At 42.6% G+C, this 19,039-nt stretch overlaps 1 protein-coding gene across 1 annotated transcript in view; it reads left to right on the top strand.

The window, feature by feature from the left end:
* Positions 1–286: 286 nt before the first annotated feature.
* LOC104995391 (galectin-16-like) overlaps positions 287–19,039 on the top strand; it is a 67,735-nt gene continuing 48,982 nt past the window's right edge. Inside the window, exon 1 of the mRNA XM_010849276.1 lies at positions 287–358. Coding sequence (XP_010847578.1) covers positions 287–358 — 72 coding nt within the window. The remainder of the gene's footprint in view (positions 359–19,039) is intronic.

Here is a 19,039-nt window from a genome sequence, read left to right as displayed (position 1 = left end):
AAACCACCACGCACCTTTGTCTACCCTCGCCACACGCAGCTCTCCGGAGTCCGCCTCATGCGGCAAGGGGCTCCCCCGAACAGCTGAAGACAACAGACTGTGAAACCTGTAAGAACGACAGACGGACACAGCCCACCTGGGTAGAACTGTGCAGAGGGATTTTTAACTCTGGGAGGCAACAAAGGGGAGGAAGAGTGAGAGAATTTAAGAGCTGGGTCGTACGAGTCACAACCCCGGGTTACCCAGAGGGGTCCATGTTCCTCTACAGAAAACAGGGCACAAAAGGATGGCTTCTGCTAATGCCTATCCCAAGGCTCTCACAATAACCGTGGCAGAGATTTCCCCTGGCTGCTCCCAGGTGAGGCATCCTGACTTCAGGGTGATGGACACCAGGGACGGGGCTTGAATGGAACAGCAAATTTGCCAACAAACCTGTGATGGTCTTCCTTTCTGTGTTTTTAAAAATACATATTTGGATTTCACACACCACTCGGGTCTCTCTATATTATTCAAAAGAAGTCTTGGCACCTGAAACTGACATAATATTGTATTCCCACTCTATTGCAATAAGAAAAAAAAAAGTAATTAATTAATTTGAAAGAAATCTTTTTTTCTTTCTCCTTTCCTCCCTTCCTTCTTTTCTTTCTTGTGTTTCACAGCCCTGGTAGAGTGACTAAAACACTGAAGCAGCTAAATTATAGCACAGATGAGTCTGGTGGGGGATTCAAGGGTGCCAAAGTGCATTCTGTGCGGGTCATACTCTCACCTTCTCCCAACTGTGACCTCTGTGCAAATGGCCCAGTCTCCATACACACATGTAGCGCAGGTCTAGGGGTGTCTCTGCAACTCTTGCATCCTTTTTGCAAGCAGCCACTGAACTCCTTTTCTGTGCCCACCCTGTCCCAGCACTCTGGGCATGTGCATATGGGTAGGAGATAGTCTGACTGCAAGCATGGACAGCACCAAACAATGAGACCACTCGGCTTTTGGCAAAAAATTCCTTAAGAGGAGGAAATGAAGTGTCAATGCTCCTGGCTTTTGGGGAAAATCCACCAAGCAGAAGAAACCTCACAGAGCCAGGATCTCAGTAGGTAATAGGAAAAAAAGTGATTGATTTTGTCACAGCCTCTTCTGTCTGACCAGCCCCCAACTCACCAGAAAGTTGCAAAGAGCTTGCAGTAGAGGTACAGTGGATACTGAGGGTGGAGATGTGGCCACAGCTCAAAACTCAAAGGAGAAGACTGTCACCAAGTCATGAAATATGGGTGGAGAAGGTCACTGAAATGGAAGATTCCTCTGTGCTCGTGCAAAGGGCAGACGCAGAGAAGCTGGGGAAACGACACCAGTGAGTTTGCCTCCGGATGTTAAAATACACGTGCCTGTGTCTGAGGACTGCTCAGACTTTCAGAGGATGCTGTCTGATTGATCCAATATCAGAAGCCAGCCAGGGACTAAATGATACTTTCCTCCTTACTCCTATGAGGAAAATGGGACCCTTCCAGCCATACAGAGGACCTAAAGAGGCTCTAAAGACAGAAACCCCACCCAAGGCCCCATGGGCTAGGGGCTGTCCTTCTCTCTGCTCATCATTGTAGCTACTTCTCCTGGGTGATGGGGAGGGCATAGGCGTGGGCGGGAAGGATACAATTCTCCCCAGATGCCAGTGGGGTGTGAGACTCACAAAGAAGCTAAGATGCACTTTTACATGATACAGATGTTTTTAAAATTATAGTGCAGCTCTAGTAATTCTTGTTCAGATCACTCTGACCCTTAGCTCATTTTCTGCTGCCCAGTTTTCCCTGGTCTAGGGTATGGTTTTGCTTGTTCAAGGTTAGTAAAGTGTGTGTTAGTTACTCAGTCGTGTCTGACTCTTTGCAACCCCATGGACTATATAGCCTGCCAGGCTCCTCTATCCATGGAAGTCTCCAGGCAAGAATACTAGAGTGGGTTGCCATTCCCTTCTCCAGGGGCTCTTCCTGACCCAGGAATCAAACCCAGGTCTCCCACATTACAGACAGATGCTTTACCATCTGAGCCACAGTGAAGCCCAAGGTTAGTAAAACTTTCTCTAGTTCTTGTCTCCAAGCACTACAGACCTCCACCCCAAATGTAGGGGATGGTCTTTCAGGCATAGAGAAGTAGAAGAAATATTATAAAACTACTTTGGCTGAATATTTTGCTTTTCAACCTGCAAGTAACATCTTGCTGATTAATTCCTTCATCCCCTCTACCTAGAAATAGCCTTGACTTCCACAGTAATTTTCACAGTGGCTCCCCCACTTTCAGCCAAACAAAAAGTATTTTTTGGTCCCCTCCAATATGGCTTATATTGAATCCTTAAAGCTGAAAACTGCACACAGAGCAGAGAGGACCAGCCCTAAGAAGGCCTGGGAAGACTTCATTCCAGCAAGTCATGTCTCTAAAGGGAGGAAAGACAGAGAAGTTCAGAGTTGTAGCAGGTGGGTCTAGATATGGGCCAGAGTGTACGCACCTTCATCAGCCTCATTTCCAGACAGGAAGCTGAGTTCTAGAGAGGCTAAATGACATGCCCAAGGTCATGAAAGATCAAATCCTCAACACCTATGTTCTTAACCACTGCATCTTCCTCTTACAGGAAGCCTTCCTGATTGACCCCGGTTTCCTCTGTACCTCTCTGGGCTTGATCACTCTCTCACAGCCTTGGGTGTACCTTGTTCATGGCCTTGGGTTCTCCTTTTCGCCTTGGGGCCACATCTTAGCATACATCTGGGTATGGGGGATATTCAGGACCCACTTGCCAAAGGATCAGCGGTCTGACTCTTGGATGTGCTCCATGCCCTTGGTCTCCTTCCTGGGAAAATTACAAGGGGGATGCTGGGGTAGGAGATGAAACTTTTGATCTTTGGGCTCATTTGAACCTTCAGTGGAGGCCTCTGAATAGCATCACTGGCTGAAGAGAGTACTAGCCCTGGGGTGAAATGGGACAGAAGAGTTGTAAGGCGAGGTTGAAAGATAGTCCACTAGATTTTCACAGTAACAAAACTCCAGCTACTCTCAAGGCATCAGCACAAGGCAGAAAAAGAACAGAGAGAGAAGGCTGGCTGAGGGTGACACCAGGGAAGTGGTAAGGACTGCTGGGTCCAGGGTCACTGGGGAGCTCGGCCTGCCTGTCAGGACCTTGCAGCTGTGACTGATGGCCGCCATATGGTAGAATCTATCCCAAATGGCCATATTTCCTTTCTTTAATTTAATTTATTTTATATTGGGGTATAGTTGATGTACAGTGTTGTGTTAGTTTCAGATATATAGTAAAGTGGTTCAGGTACACATATACATGCATCCATTCTTTTTTGCCTCTTCCCTGGTGGGTCAGGCAGTAAAGAGTCTGCGTGCAAAAGTGGGAGACCCAGGTTCGATCTCTGGGTCAGAAAGATCCCCTGAAGAAGGAAATGGAAACCCACTCCAGTATTTTTGCCTGGAGAATCCCATGGACAGAGGAGCCAGACAGGCTATAGTCCATGGGGTCTCAAAGAGTCAGACACGACTGAGTGACTAACACACTTATTTTTCAGATTCTTTTCCCAAATAGATTATTACCAAGTATTCAGTAGAGTTCTTTATATTATACACTGGGTCTTTGTTGATGATCTATGTTACATATAGTAGTGTGTATATGAACCCACTCCAGTGTTCTGGCCTGGAGAATCCCAGGGACGGGGGAGCTCGGTGGGCTGCCGTCCATGGGGTCGTACAGAGTCGGACACGACTGAAGCGACTTAGCAGCAGCAGCAGCAGCAGCAGCAGTGTGTATATGTCAATCCAAAACTCCTAATTTATCCCCCCCCACCTTTCCCCTTTGGTAACGGTAAGTTTGTTTTCTAAGTCTGTGAGCCTGTTTCTGTTTTGTAAACAAGTTCATTTGTATCGTCGTCTTAGATTCCATATATAAGTGGTATCATATGGTATTTGTCTTTCTCTGCCTGACTTTCTTCACTTAGTATGATAATCTCCACGTCCATCCATGTTGCTGCAAATGGCATTATTTCATTCTTTTTTATGCCAAATGGCTAGGCTTCTTAAATTTTTCAAGAGAAATTGCAAATCTGATTCTTTACATGGAATATCCCAGGTTCAAACTTTATAACTGATTCAAAGACTTTTAAACATTCCATACACCAAGTGAAAGCTTTGGACTAGGTTAAGCCTGAAGCCTGCCAGCCTGTGGCCCCTGATCAGATTTCAATCTTAACCCCTCCCAGTGACCTCAGAGGGACCAGAGACGGGCAGGCTTGGGAGCTCAGTGCCAGCTGTCAGAGGCTTCTTTTCCAGAATGTTTCAGTCACAGTGAGAAGGCCTCGTCAGGAGGCCCTTCTCCTTGGGAGTGTCCTGCTGCTCCATGTCCTTTCCAGGCCCCACGACTCCTGTCCTCTGCCCTCCTTTCTGCCACACGGCGGGCCACCTGCTCTCGTCAGGTGCAGGCTCATCGGTGCCCAGGTTCCGAGCTCCCACTGCCCACCCACCGCCCCAGGCGCTCCCCACTGCTTCTGTCCCTCCAGCTCTGTCCCCAGCAGGATACCGCCGCAGCTCGCCTGACAACTGTCAGCCTGAGGTGTGGACACCTTCTCCTTGGTGGCTTCCCCTTTTTCATTAGTCTTGACAATGCGTTTTTCCGAGATTAATAGTGCAGGGGGAGCCAGGATATGAGGCTTTTAGTGGTGACAAACTGCCAGGCCCAGGTGGCTCTGGAAGTTGTGTGGCAGCAGGAACAGGCCAGTGGCAGAGCCCCAGGGGGCTGAAGGAGAGGGGAGTGATGGTCTCATATCCATCAGAGCCTGGACCGGCGAGACCCGGGGCTAGGGCAACAGCCCTCATCCTTACTCTTTCCTCACAGCAGAGACAGCTGTGCTCAGCCCCATGTACCAAGCCACACACACACACACACACCTACACACACAGCCCAAACACCCCTCTAGGTAGCTTCTGAGGCTGGATGTTCAGGGGCATTTGGCGAGCAGGGGCAGTGCTCACTGCTGGGTACAAAGGACCACGCAGCGCACCCCTTCAAGCTTAGGCACTTCTGCCCTGGGCTCTGTTTGCTCCTGTCCTTCTGGCTCTCTCTCCTCCTTCTCTAGGCCCAACCTCAGATTCTCTTTTTTATATATGATCTTGAAAGCTTGAAAACAAAAGAATGCGAGAATGTAGCCTGACCTTTCCATTCCGCCCTGGTCATTTCCATTTCACCGGCCCTTATTACCTGCCTTCTGTACCCTCCTCCAACTCCCAAAACAGTGAAAGAGGGATTTGTAAATGTCCAGGGAGTGTAATCAAGGAAATTCAGGGGAAGGGGATAAGTATATTGATTCTCAGAAATGGCATTTTACTCCATACATAATACCCTCTTCACATTTATACACATTTACATGTTCCAAAACACGTGCTCACACTTATACATACTAAAAAATCCATCCATGCTCACATGCACAAGTACATGTGCACAGACATGTACACACAGCACATGCACGCGCACACACACACACACACTTACATACACACACACACACATACAGGCACATAACTGCCTTTTTCCTGGGGGCAAATTCTGGCTCTATCTCAAGTTCAAGATGATCCTTAAGCTGGAAGGGTCTTAGGGAGCAACCAGAGGCCCAGAGGGGGAAAGGGGCTTCTCTGAGGTCACACAGCCTTTTAGGACTTGAGCTGAGCTTGAAATTCTGACATACCTAAAGTCTTTCTCCAAGTAAACTGATTCCATATAGTTTCAGGATAAAAATACTTTCCAGTTTACATCTATTACCTCTTTTAATCTTCATGGTTCATTTGAGAGGTAAGCTTCATTATCACTGTTGAGTTCAAGGTGTGGAAATCAAGGCATAAAGGGGAGATGTTACTTTCATAAGACATGGAGCTGGTCACTGAGGTAGGGCTTGTCGCCAGAGACCTGACCCTCAGGTTGAGTCACTCTGATGCACTCAGCAGCCACTTCCTCTCCTAAGGCACTGGGTCATCACCCAACTCCGTGAAAGTCCTTTCTCTGCACTCATCCTATTCCACTGGACCCTGGAGAATGGAGCCTGTTCTTTTGAAATGACATTTAAGAGCTGTGTGACCTTGGACAAGTCACTTCAAATAGCTAGCTCGTCATTTATCGGGTTGTAAAATGGACAAGGAGAGTGATGATAACTATCTTTCAGGGTTATCTTGATGATTAAACAAACACATATATATGCACCTATTTTTTAAACTGGAAAATTATATAGAAATGCAAGAAAATGTGAAAATATTATTGAGAACTCCTTTGAGGTATTTAGGGCAATTAAGGCGCAGATAGGGTTCCTTCTTCATGGAATCTCTCTTGTTGATACTATCCTCTGTCTGCTAAATATAGGAGATAACTATCAAAGCTAATAGACAGATGACTGGAAACAAGAAGATATTTGCAGTGTCTACCATGGATAAGAGACTTGTACCAAGACTACAAAACAAATAGAAAGATAACAACCTACTAGAAAAAGGAAGGAAGCATATGAGCAGGCAATTTATAGAAGGGGGAAACCAAAAGATAATCAGCATATGAATGAACGATCAAAGTCATTAGTAATCAGATAAATACAAATTAAATTAATGAGCTATTACTTGGCAACTGTTAGGCAAACATTAGTAAGAGGCAATACCAAGTAGGAGCAGGAATGTGAGGACAGAGGGACATTTTGTACTGACAATGGGAGAGTAGGACCCTGGCCTTCTGTGGGCATGATCTGTAAGATTTAATCAAGATTCATAAACTGAGTCCATACACTCCAGCTACTTTTTACTGCATAACAAGCCATTGCATGACTTTGTGGCTTTAAAAAAAAATCATCATTTTGCTCACCAATCTTCAATTTCGGCAGGTCTTGGTTGAGAAAACCATCTTTAATTTTTGTGGCACTGGCTAAGGTGACTCAAAGGCTGGAGTAAATGGGAGGGATACTTGATAGCTTGGGGCTAGAACCATCAACACCTACTCTCTTGCCTGGAACTTGTTCCTGGCCATCAGCTAGTGTCCTGGTCAAGACTGCTGGGCAGAATTCTGACATGTGATCTCTCCATGTTTCTTGGCTCTCGCTCAGCATGGTAGCTGGTTCCAAAGAGCCAATGGTCAGGGAAGACATGCATGGCACTTTTCTAGCCTGGCCTCAGATGCTACATGGCTTCATTTCCAGTCTATGCTAGTGCTCAAGGAAGTTACAAAGGTACTTCCAGGATCAAGAGAAGAAGACACAGACTCCAGCTCTCAATGAAGGGGGTGGCCAAGGGGTCAACACCACATCATAGAAGAGTGGGTAGATGGGATGTGTTGTGGTGGCCATTTTTAGAAAATGCAATCTTCTTGACCACAAAGAAATTCTCATTCAGATTTCCAGGAACTGCATGGGAATGCCATTGAAGTACAGATTAGGTGGCAGAAAATAGAAGATGAGCAGATGTCCATCACTGAGAGAGTAGAGAAGTAAAATACCACAGCACACAAAATAGAGTGTTTTGCTGAAACTGGATGGGTAAGATGCACTCACAATAATGTCAGTGGTTCATTAAAAATATATATGTAACAGATGTCCAACAAGCACATGAAAAGATGCTCAACATCACTGATTATTAGAGATACGCAAATCAAAACTATAATGAGGTATAACCTCACACCAGTCAGAATGGCCATATCAAAAAACATACAAACAATAAATGACGGAAAGGATGTGGAGAAAAGGGAACCTTTGCACACTGTTAGTAGGAGTGTAAGCTGATACAACTACTATGGAGAACAGCATGCAGGTTCCTTAGAAAACTAAAAATAGAGCTACTGTATTACCCAGCAATCCCCGTTCTGGGCCTATACCCAGAGAAAATCATAATTCAAAAGGATACATGCACCCCATCATTCATAGCAACACTATTTACAATAGCCAGGACATGGAATCAACCTAAATGCCCATCAATAGAGGAGGAGATAAAGAAGATGTGATGTATACATACAATACAATATTGCTCAGCTATAACAAGGAGCAAAACTGAGTTATTTGTAGATACATAGATGGACCTAGAGAGTGTCATACAGAGGAAGTCAGAAAGAAAAAAGCAAATATCATATATTAATGTATGGTTGGAAGGCATCACCAACTCAGTGGACACAAGTTTGAGCAAGCTCCAGGAGATGATGAAGGACAGGGAAGCCTGGCATGCTGCAGTCCATGGGGTCACAGAGTCTGACATGACTAAGCGACTGAACAACAATTAATGTATTAATATATATGTGGAATTTATGAAAATGGTATACATGATCCTTTTTGCAAAGTAGAAATAGAGACACAGACATACAGAACAAATACATGATATGAAGGGAGAAAGAGGGGTGGGAGCAACTGGAACAGTGGAATTGACATGTATACACTATTGACATTATATATAAAACAGGTAAATAATGAGATCATATATATATATATACAGCACAGGGAAGTCTACTTAATGTGCTATGGCGACCTGAAAGGGAAGGAAGTCCAAATGGAGAGGATATATGTGTATATACAGCTGGCATTTTACTGTACAGTAGAAACTAACACAGCATTATAAAGCAATTATACTCTAATAAAAATTCATTAAAATATATATGTTATATATATATATATTTTTATTTTTAAAAGGTAAACCATAAATATAATTAAAATATAGAGCTAGGTACTATATGCATAATTAAAAATACCTATGCACAAAGTAAAAATACATATTTTACAAGAATGTTTACAAATGAAATGCATGCTTTGAACACGTTGCAATGGAATCTCATTTTGGAGGAAGGAAATGGAGGTGGAGAATAGGAATAAAAGAAAATACTTTTTTTTGATAGAGGATAAACCCAGAAATGGATTCACACTTCTACGATTGTTTGATTTTTGACACAGGTGTCAAAACAATTTGATGGGGAAAGGGAAGTCCTCTCAACAAATGGCACTTGAGTTTCTGGATATTCATATGGAAAAAGTGAGACCCAATTCCTGCGTCACATCACACACAAAAGTAATTCAATTATAGACTTAACACATTCCAACAAAAACTACGAAGCTTTTAAAGGGAAACAGAATATTTTTGTGAACTGAGAATAGGCAAAAATTTCTTTGATAGAACACCATGAACAATAACCAATAAAAAAGAAGCCATGACGATTTACAGTCATCGAAATGATAAATATCTGCCCATCAGAATAAACCACTAATAAAGGGAGGCCACAGACTGGAAAATATATATATATATATATGTATATATATATAATTTTTCACAAAAGATAAGTGTGAGGAATTCTCACAATTCAATAATAAAAGGATAAATAATCCAGTTAAAAATGGACAAAGTTTTTAAACAGATAATTCACAAAGACAAATGATGGCCAATAAATGTATGAAATAATACTAACATCATTCTTTTTTAGAGAAATGCATATTAAAACTACCATGAGATATCACTGATTACCTGTCAGAATACACAAGATTAAATCTAACACCACCAAATATTGGCAAGGATATGGAGCAACCGGAACTCTCATGAATTTTTGATAGGAAGGTAAAATGGTACATGCATTCTGGAAAAAGTTTCTGGTATTTTCTTATAAAACTAAGCATACACGTAGGTTGTGACCTGATAGTTCCCCTCCTAGGTGTGTATTAAGGAGAAATGAAACATATGTTTACACCAAGACTTCTTCATATAAGCTTGATTTAAAAGGGGGCCGTGTCCTAAAAAGATGGATAAATAAACTGGGGTATATTCATATAAGCTTCCCTAGTAGTTCCGCTAGTAAAGAATCCACCTGCAATGCGGGAGACCTGGGTTCAATCCCTGGGTTGGCAAGATCCCCTAGAGAAGGGAATGGCTACCTACTCCAGTATTCTGGCCTGGAGAATTCCATGAACTATACATATCCTGGAATTCTACTCTGAAATAAAAAGGAACACAGTATTGACGTGTAAAACATCACAGATGAAGCTTGAAGATCCAGAGCAGGGAAAACTAATTAATGGTGGGAAAAAGTCAGAACAGTGGCTTTCTTTAAGGAATGCCGTAGAAGATGAATTGAAAGGGAATTAAGGATATTTCTAGAATGACGATAATGTTCTATATCTTGATAAGGGGGATATACTGGTGCATGTATTTACCCACAATGAATCCATTTATTGCTCATGCATTTCATTGTATATAGATTTTTACAATAAAAGAGCAAAAGAACTGAAAGCAAATATTTAAGTAAATACTGAAGTAGTTATAGGAAAGTGTACTGAAGTCTGTAATTTACTTTTAAATGCACCCCAAAAGTATATTCAATGATGGATACGTTTGGATTGACAGAGATTAACAAAACTGTAGTAATGTACTGAGGTAGAATCTAGGTGGAAGGTGTACAGGTGTTGGCTGTAAATGTCTTTCAAGTTTCCTATATAAACACTGTGGGAAAAACAAAAATAAAAATGAGAGAAGACCTAACACTGAAGACCATGATGAAGTGCCCTGAGCTGAGGACTATGATTAATGCAACTCTCTGTCTCTAAACGGGGAAAAAAAAGAAAAACCTAAAATATTAAGTGTTTTGAGCTAAACTATCAGATATTTGACAGTGGCAAGCATGAGTCTTCCGGTGGGAGATGGGGACCACCAGGACCATGCCAAGATGAGAACCAGCTGCACAGACCATCAGTATGAGTTCTATTCAACCTAAAATATTCCCATCCCTCAAGGGCATGCCTCCGGCTCTCCATGGCACCCTAGGAGCCAGAGGGAAAGCCTGCAGTGATGTGAGGGAATAGCGTCTCACAGAGGGGAGACTGGAACCCAGGGAGCAGGTGTGAGGGAGTCTATGCACCCATACACCTGGAGTCTTGTGAGAAAGGCTGCAAGTTTTGCTGAACAAGGCCAGGGCCCTTCTCTGGGCTCCAGAGCACCTGGTCCATACAGCATGCGGCCACTTGCATGTCTTTGGACAGGTACACCACACCCAAGGATCAATAAGAGGCAGAACCGGTGATGGACGCCCCTGTGCCTTGATAGGAAGCACTGAGGAAATGCCTGAAGGATGAATGAATGAATGCCTGGCTGTTTTCACCAATGGTGTGGCAGCAGCATAGCCAAGATGGGATTCTCTTGGCCTGAGCATCGGGAAGAAGGGCTTGGAATAGAAGTCAGGAGGATTTGTCAAGTTTTACGATGTGATCTAAATTTCCACATTTGACCTTTGCCTATTAAAAATGCTTTTTAATTATACTTGGTATTTTTTAAGGACTACCAACTAGATGGTAGAAGAAACTCCAGAAAACTCCATCTTGTTGGAGATGCTTTTATGTCCACTTCATAGTTGGGTTTTATGTCCATTTTATAATTGGGATTTCATGATGGACATGAGTTTGAGCAAGCTCTGGGAGTTGGTGATGGACAGGGAAGCCTGGCATGCTGCAATCCATTGGGTCTCAAAGAGTAGGACACGACTAAGCGACTGAACTGAACTGATGTCCACTTTATAACTGGGGAAGCTCAGCAGTAGCATGTCTGTGGCTTCCACGAGTTTCACAAGGATGCCAATGGCAGAGCTACATCAAGTGGTCTTAGCAAGAGTCAAGCACAGACCTTGAATGGAATAAGTAGGATTGTTTGTGTCTCTGGTATCTTGCTTACCAAGGAAGATTGTTTTATCTTTTAGTCTCAGTGGATTCATCATGTCTGTCTTGAAAACTCTGTGTGAGGATTAAGTGAGATAATCTCTGTAAATTATTCCACAGAGAGCCAGACACCCCATGGTTCCAGCTGGGTTTGTCCCACTTCCTTCCAAGGGCTGAGGAATCTCACATCATCCAGAATATTTTGCTAATATCAGACCAACTTACTCCCTCAGGAGGATTTGTCCAGCTGATCCTCTGCTCAGAAATTGGGGGTAGAAGTCCAGCTTTGTTTGCTGTGGATGCCACAAAAATAGCTCCCACTTCTTTTTATCAAAGTGTTAGCCAATGGAGCCACCCACCTCATTTTTTCCCTTTATTTTCTGTCTTCATAAGATGAGCTTAACCAGAAGGAATATCACAAGGAATTACTCTTCCTCTTCACAAACCAGAAGGCTGAATTTCCTGGGCCCATGGGCTTCCTCACTGGCCAGAAGGACAAGTACATAAATGTTTAAACAACACCCCCCCAATGCAAAGGAGCTACAGCATTTTGCCATGGAAATCAATAATGCCTTCTCCCCCAGCCAGCCAATGAGAGTTCTGCCCCATCATGCTGATCTCCCATTAATTCTGGCCAACCAACTGAGATAAGGCCATGGGCACGGCCAGAAACTTGGGCCTCCAATCTTTGGGGGGCAAAGTCAAACCTCCCCCCAAAGGTTAATGAGGCAATTATGTTTCTGGTTAAAGATGAGAGCAGTCAAGGCCATTGGGTTAACTTTAACATTTAGAATACAGAGTGCTCACTAGAGAAGGCAAAGCACAGAAAAGAGCACAAAATAGATCAATGTTTTATGATGGAGAGAGAGACCGTTCACATGCTGTGGGAACAGGGACTGAGAATTTTTTATTTTCTACTTCTTCTGGAAAATCTCTTTCCAGAAGCACACATGGTTTTCTCTGTTCTATCCTCATGTATTCAGGGGAACATGTCCAGATCACATACGAGGCACTCTCCACCAGCCCATGGGCAAACCCTGGCCCTTCATCCTCATTTCAGTTTGGCCCTCACTTGGCTCTTCCAGGCTCCAGAACTGGTCCTGGTCAAGCCTCTTTCTATTCTCTTATCCATTCATTCGATAGGAACCTGGCCTCGTGGAGCTTACCTCCTGAATAAGACATTAACATTATAGAAGCCTAAAATCAAACATCTCATAACATAAGCACAGAATCAGGAAATCATACTAGTTGGAACATACAAAGCTTGTGATAGAAAAGTTGTGTGAACTATACAGGGACCAAGTTAAGAGAAGCTTGTCTAACCTCGGGGTCAAGGATGACCTCTCTAAGGAACAAATGTTCTGAGGCCACATATAAGATTAGTAGAAAACAAACACTAGTACTTAAGAAAAGGGAATGAGGCAAGGAGGGTTGAGTGAGAGAAGCATGCTGTGCAAAAGTCCTGGGGTGGGAGTATGTGGTATGCTGATGTCAGGCTGGAGGCTGCAGGGCATTGGTGCAGGCAGTCAGGGGTCTGCACATTCCTGCCTTTATGAAAAGTCAGTCTCTATCCTAAAAGCTAGGGAAAGACTCCCAAGAATTGCACCCAGTATTCTGAAATTCAGAGGAAAGTAGGTATCAACAAGGACATGGTGATGGTGATCAACAAGGACATGACCACATATGGTAATGGGGATGGTTTGATCAAAATAGAAATTCCCAGAATGGCTCTTGGGTTTCTGTCTTTATGACTGGTCAGAGCTATTCCAGGAAAGCCTTTGCCAATTTGCAGCAGTGTGACCGTGGTAGGGCCAAGCTGGGTCTGTGATCACTAGGACTTTCCAAGATGTTTAGCTGCTCTTTGCCAGGGAAAAAGGTGAAAGTAAAACAAACAAAAACCATGTGGTTCTCATATCTGCAGTTCTCACAGCGTAACTTGGGAGACCCTAAAGAAAATAGTTTACAGGTTTACAGAACTTCATAGGATGTGTAGCAGAATTGACATCGACTTTTGATGCAGCTCATGGTAGATGGCAGTGGGGAGGTGAGTAACCATGGTATCCCTGTTTAGAGTTAAAGCGATCAATGTACAAAGTCCATCCCAGGTGGCTTCCTCGCCAGCACAGATCTTGACGTGGCCTGGCACATAGAAGATACGTGCTTCTTTAGGAGTAACATGCTCAAGATCACATAGTGTAGATCACAGTCTAGAATTTCCTCCAGGTCTACAAGACGGCTTCCCAAATCCCTGCCCCATGGCAACAGACTAACCCATTTATAGAGGGAGCTGCTGGTAGCAAAACATGCCAGGGCCAAGTGCAATGAGGCTCAAGAGATGTGGCGGGGCCCAGAGATTTGTCCAAGGTATGGCTTCCTTGAAGGCTCAGCAGTTAAAAAAAAATCCACCTGCCAATGCAGGAGATGCGGGTTCAATCCCTAAATCAGGAAGATCCAGTGGAGAAGGATATGGCAACCCACTCCAGTATTCTTGCCTAGGAAATACCGTGGACAGAGAACCTGGTGGGCTACAGCCCATGGGATCGCAGAGAGTCTGACAAGACTTAGCAACTAAACAACAACAACTTATCAAGTTTAGTCTAAAAAATAAAGACATTCCTGGTGCCAAGATCCAGGTGGGTTGTCATGGAAGGTAAAGAAATCATCTGGTTTCAGATGGAGGAGCAGTTGTTAACTGATTGAAGGGCATCAACATCCCAGTCTGGACTCTGTATTATCCTGTCTTGTACTGAAGTCACTGTGAACCTGCCTAATTCACTCTTAAGGGTTAAGTCCTAGATGTGAGACTAGATCAAGGAATATGCTCTTATAATAATATTTTGTATATATATTGACAAATTGCCTTCCAGAGGGATTTTTTTTTTAATTCACATGATAACCAGCATATACAAAAAAATACTATTTCTCATTACCGTCACCACATAAAATCATATACACTTTTATAAAACTCTGTCATTTAAAAATTGTTATTGTATTGTTTTTTAATTACTGATTGTGATCATTTTATATGTTTATTATCCATTTGCATTAATATTCTGTAAACGCTTATGTCCTTTGCATCTCTCTCTTCACCCCACCCTGTTGGAGTAAATATGTGCTTTAAAATATTGTTGATCTGTAATCTGCTTATACAAGTAATACATACTTATCTCAAGGTATATAAAATAAAGAAAAGCATAAAAAGTAAAGATTCCCACAGCCCAGAAGAATCACTAATTGATTTTGTTTCCTGGTACGTAACTAGTTTTTTTCTCTTTTATTGATTTTTAAGTAATTTTTAAAACATGAAGGAAATTAATTCCTTACCTATGGTGCTTTTAAAAATCCTTGTCTATTTTTTTGTTTGTTTGTTTATGGTGGTAATACATTTTCACATAAAATGCCAGTAATGTTTGCAAAGTTTTATCAATCTTTCCTCTTTTCATTGCTTAGACTAACTTTATGTTTTGAAATTTCTTTCAACTTAATTGCTGTTATATTTTCAACTAATTTTGGAAATGTAATGAGTTAATTAATCTAAAATGGGTTTTGTTATAGAATGAGATGTATGGGTATGACTTGAAAGTTTTTTCCTAATTAGCCAGTAATTTCCAAAGTCACTTATTGAATAATCCATCTTTTCCTTTTGGTGAGTTGCTTGTTCTATCATAAATTAAATGCTTGCATACATGAGGGAAGGTTTCTAGGCCATCAGTTCTCATCCATTGATCTGTTCATTTCTTTTGTCAGGACCACATTGTTTTAAGTACTGTGGCTCTATAATGCATTTTAATATCCGTACTGCAAATCCTTACTCCTAACTCTTTCCTAAAGGTATATAGCTGTTCATACTTGCTTCTTCAAATGAGCGTAATAAGAATTTTACTAGTCTATATCTGTATTTATCTGCTTTGTTGCTGTTTAGTTGCCAAGTCACGTCTGATCGTTTATGATCTCATGGGCTCTAGTGCGCCAGGCTTCTCTGTCCATGAGATTTCCCCGGCAAGAATACTGAAGTGGGTTGGCATTTCCTTCCCAAGATCTTCCCAACCCAGGGATTGAAACCGCATCTCTTGCATTGGCAGGTGAATTCTTGACTGCTGAGCCACCAGGGAAGCCCATATTTATCCTTATCTATGTCTGTATCACATACACATTGACAATGCAATTAAACTTCAGTTTTTCTGTGAAGAATGGAGAACTTAAAAAAAAAGATTTAATAACTAAAAATAAAGCAAAAAGAACACTGTGTGTGTGTGTGTGTGTGTGTGTGTGTGTGTGTGTGTAGCAGGCATGTCCAGGGATGCGCACTAGGGAGTTAAGGACAAATGAGACATAGCCACATCCTTCAAGCAGCCCACAGACCTGCAGGGAGAGTCAGGTGCTCGGACAGGTAGCAACATTCCATGGCATTAAGCTTCAGGGGTGATAAAGATGTACAAAGGAAAACTTCCATACTTCCAACCTTACCCAGTGGTGAGCTTGCTGGTGGATGGAAAGTGGTGGGGACAGTGGCTTTATTCATTTGTTCATGTACTGAGCACCTTTTGCACTCCAGACAGGACCCCTGCCTCATGGGACTTCCAGTCTAGAGAGAGACATAAAGGAATATGTCTGCTTATTTACACCCTGTGATGGATCTTCTGGATGGCCAAGGGCAGGTACAGAGAGAAAATAGAGCAGAAGCTCTCCCAGGTCTGAAGGGAAGGGGAAGCTTCCCAGGGGAGATGGCTCTTTTGAACTGAGACTTAAATGGGGGTATAAGGCAGTCAGGCAACGAGACGTCAGTGGAAAAAAAATATTCCGGGTGGGGGCAGTATTTCTGAGTGCCCAGGGGTAAGAGAGCACATTAGGGCTGAAGATAGGTGGGAAGCAGGGCTGCAGCATCAGTTACAGAAAGGACAGAGGCAGAGAGAGTGGGCATTAAGTGATCCAGATCCTGACCATTGGCACTTAAGTTCCTTCTTGAGTCATTCTGGACTTTCTTTAAAGGCAAACTCCCTTCCTGACTTGTGTTTTCCAAAGGCCTGTGCTCCTTGGGAATGGGAAAGAGGAGAGATGCAAATGGTTTGGAAAGGAGGGCGGGGAGGGCTAGGGGCAGGAAACAAATGGTGGAGAGTTGGAAGAGGGTGGTGGTTTGGGGTTCTGGATCACGGAAGCAGGGCCTCAGGCATGCGCACCACAGAGCAGTGTGCCAGCACGCGCACACAGCCTGAACCTCTGTCCAGCGCTCTCTGTCTTGGGAAAGACCCTGTGCCCAGGTCAGGATTTGAAGATGTCCTTCTGTAGGGATTGGAGAGCTTGGGTACGGATCTGCTGGGCTTAGAACAAGGGTCCGCTGAAGACTAGAAGCCCTTGTTTTATGGCTGGTAGGTGAACCTTCAGGATTTTAGTGTGTCCAGAGGGGTGGAGACAAAATAGTTAAGATAAAATCTCCCAACAGCCCTGCAGGATGAAAACTCAAGTCAGGTTTATTTTGATTTAATGAAAGTAATATGACATTTCTTGTACATCTGAATTTATGGAATAAGGTTTACATATAATATTCAAGTCTCCCATTACACAAAATAGTAGATATATAGAAAAACAGGAAAGAAAAAATCTACATATCCAATTCTTAACTCCAGCTACTGTTAAAATTCTGATAAAGTTCTAGGTTTTGATATCAGGACTTCGATTTTTACCTTGCTCTGTGTGTGTGTGTGTGTGTGTGTGTGTGTTAAATAGTTCTAATAATACTGTAGGTATAATTTTTATCTGAAATCATAATACAGGAATTTTTTCCTCTACACCTATAAAGCCTTGGGAGAATGAATCATATAGGAAAAAATGTATATACTTAACTACATGAGCTGTAAACCATGCAAGTATAAAATTACTACTGAAAGGTAAAAAATTAACTGTAGATGACATTTGCATCAAACGAGACAAAGAATTAATTTTTTTATTATGCCACGTATTCACATGAACTGATAAAAATAAGACAAAGAACCCCAAAATATAAAACAAGTAACACATGAAAAGTTATCAAAGAGGAAATACATTTGGTCAACATAGAATATTATTTATTCTCACTAGATTTCAAAGGAATATAAATTGACCTTGATATACCATTAATCTTTAATCATATTAGAAAAGATCTTAAGATATTTCATGTCCATTGTTTGGCAGTGTGAAGATAAGGTAAAATATACCGCCTCTGACACATGGGGTTGTAAACTCGTACAAGATCTGGGGAGAACTGGCATTGTGTACCAAAAGCCTTAAATGTTTTCATTCATTCAGTAACCCCACTTCTGTTCTTTTCACGATAGGATGTAATCAGAGGTAACCACAAAGATTTATGCATAAGCATATTCATCATAGCATTGTTTATAATGGTGAAAAATTGGAAATAACCTAATGTCCATCCAACAGGAATTGGTTAAGTAGACTATTATGCAGTGATTAGAATTTAGAAAACTGCCTAACTGCATTGAAAAATGACTTCTCCATTACTGTAAGGTTCTTACTAAAATGCAGAAGGAGATTTAGAAGTTTATTCTGTTTTCCACAAATGGGCTGAAACGTGTCTTTAGCACATCTGAGTGCTCATGGTTTTGTAAACATTAAATTTAGATCCTCCTGAAAAGATTGCATAGCCCCCCTTGGCATTTGAGACCCTCTCAAATTCGAAACAGGTGGCTCAGACAGTAAAAATCTGCCTGCAATGTGGGAGACCCAGGTTCAATCCGTGGGTTGGGAAGATTTCCTGAAGAAAGAAATGGCAACCCAGTCCAGTATTCTTGCCTGAAGAATTCCACGGACAGAAGAGCCTGGCAGGCTACAGTCATGGGATCGCGGGGAGTCAGACACAGCTGATCAATTAACACTTTCACGTCACTTTCAGCCAAGGCCTAAGTTCTGTATCCAGCACACAGGAACAAGTAGAAGCCTTGGTATTCTGCTTCCTTCTGTCTCTTTATGTCTGCTTCCTGGGCTATTCCTTTCTTATCTCTACACAAAGCTTGGGAAATCACTCTTGTGAACAGAAGAAAAAAAAAAACTTGCAATAGCTTTAATTTACAAGACAATCTGAATTCAGTAACTGAAGAAGTCAGCTCCATGTGATAATCCATTTCCAACTTTTACCACCAGTCTGACTTCTCCCAGTCCCAAACCCCCACTTGTCCCCAGACCTTTTGCAATTGGGCTCTCAGAGAAACCTACATTCATGCTTACCTTCCTTCTCACTTTCAAGTCCACATTTCTCTGTCCTGGGCAGTGGGGAGTGAGGAGGAGAGCTGAGCACTCAGCATGCTCTCACCTGGCTGGCAGAGAGTTCAAGGTGACGCTGGCTCTTGAGGGCTGCTTTTGCCAGTTCTTCACTGAAG

The sequence above is a fragment of the Bison bison genome, unplaced genomic scaffold, assembly GCF_000754665.1.
Source record: "Bison bison bison isolate TAMUID 2011002044 unplaced genomic scaffold, Bison_UMD1.0 scf7180017864280, whole genome shotgun sequence".
Classification (NCBI taxonomy): domain Eukaryota; kingdom Metazoa; phylum Chordata; class Mammalia; order Artiodactyla; family Bovidae; genus Bison; species Bison bison.
Note: the sequence above shows the minus strand (reverse complement) of the source record. Positions and strands in the feature narration are given on the sequence as shown.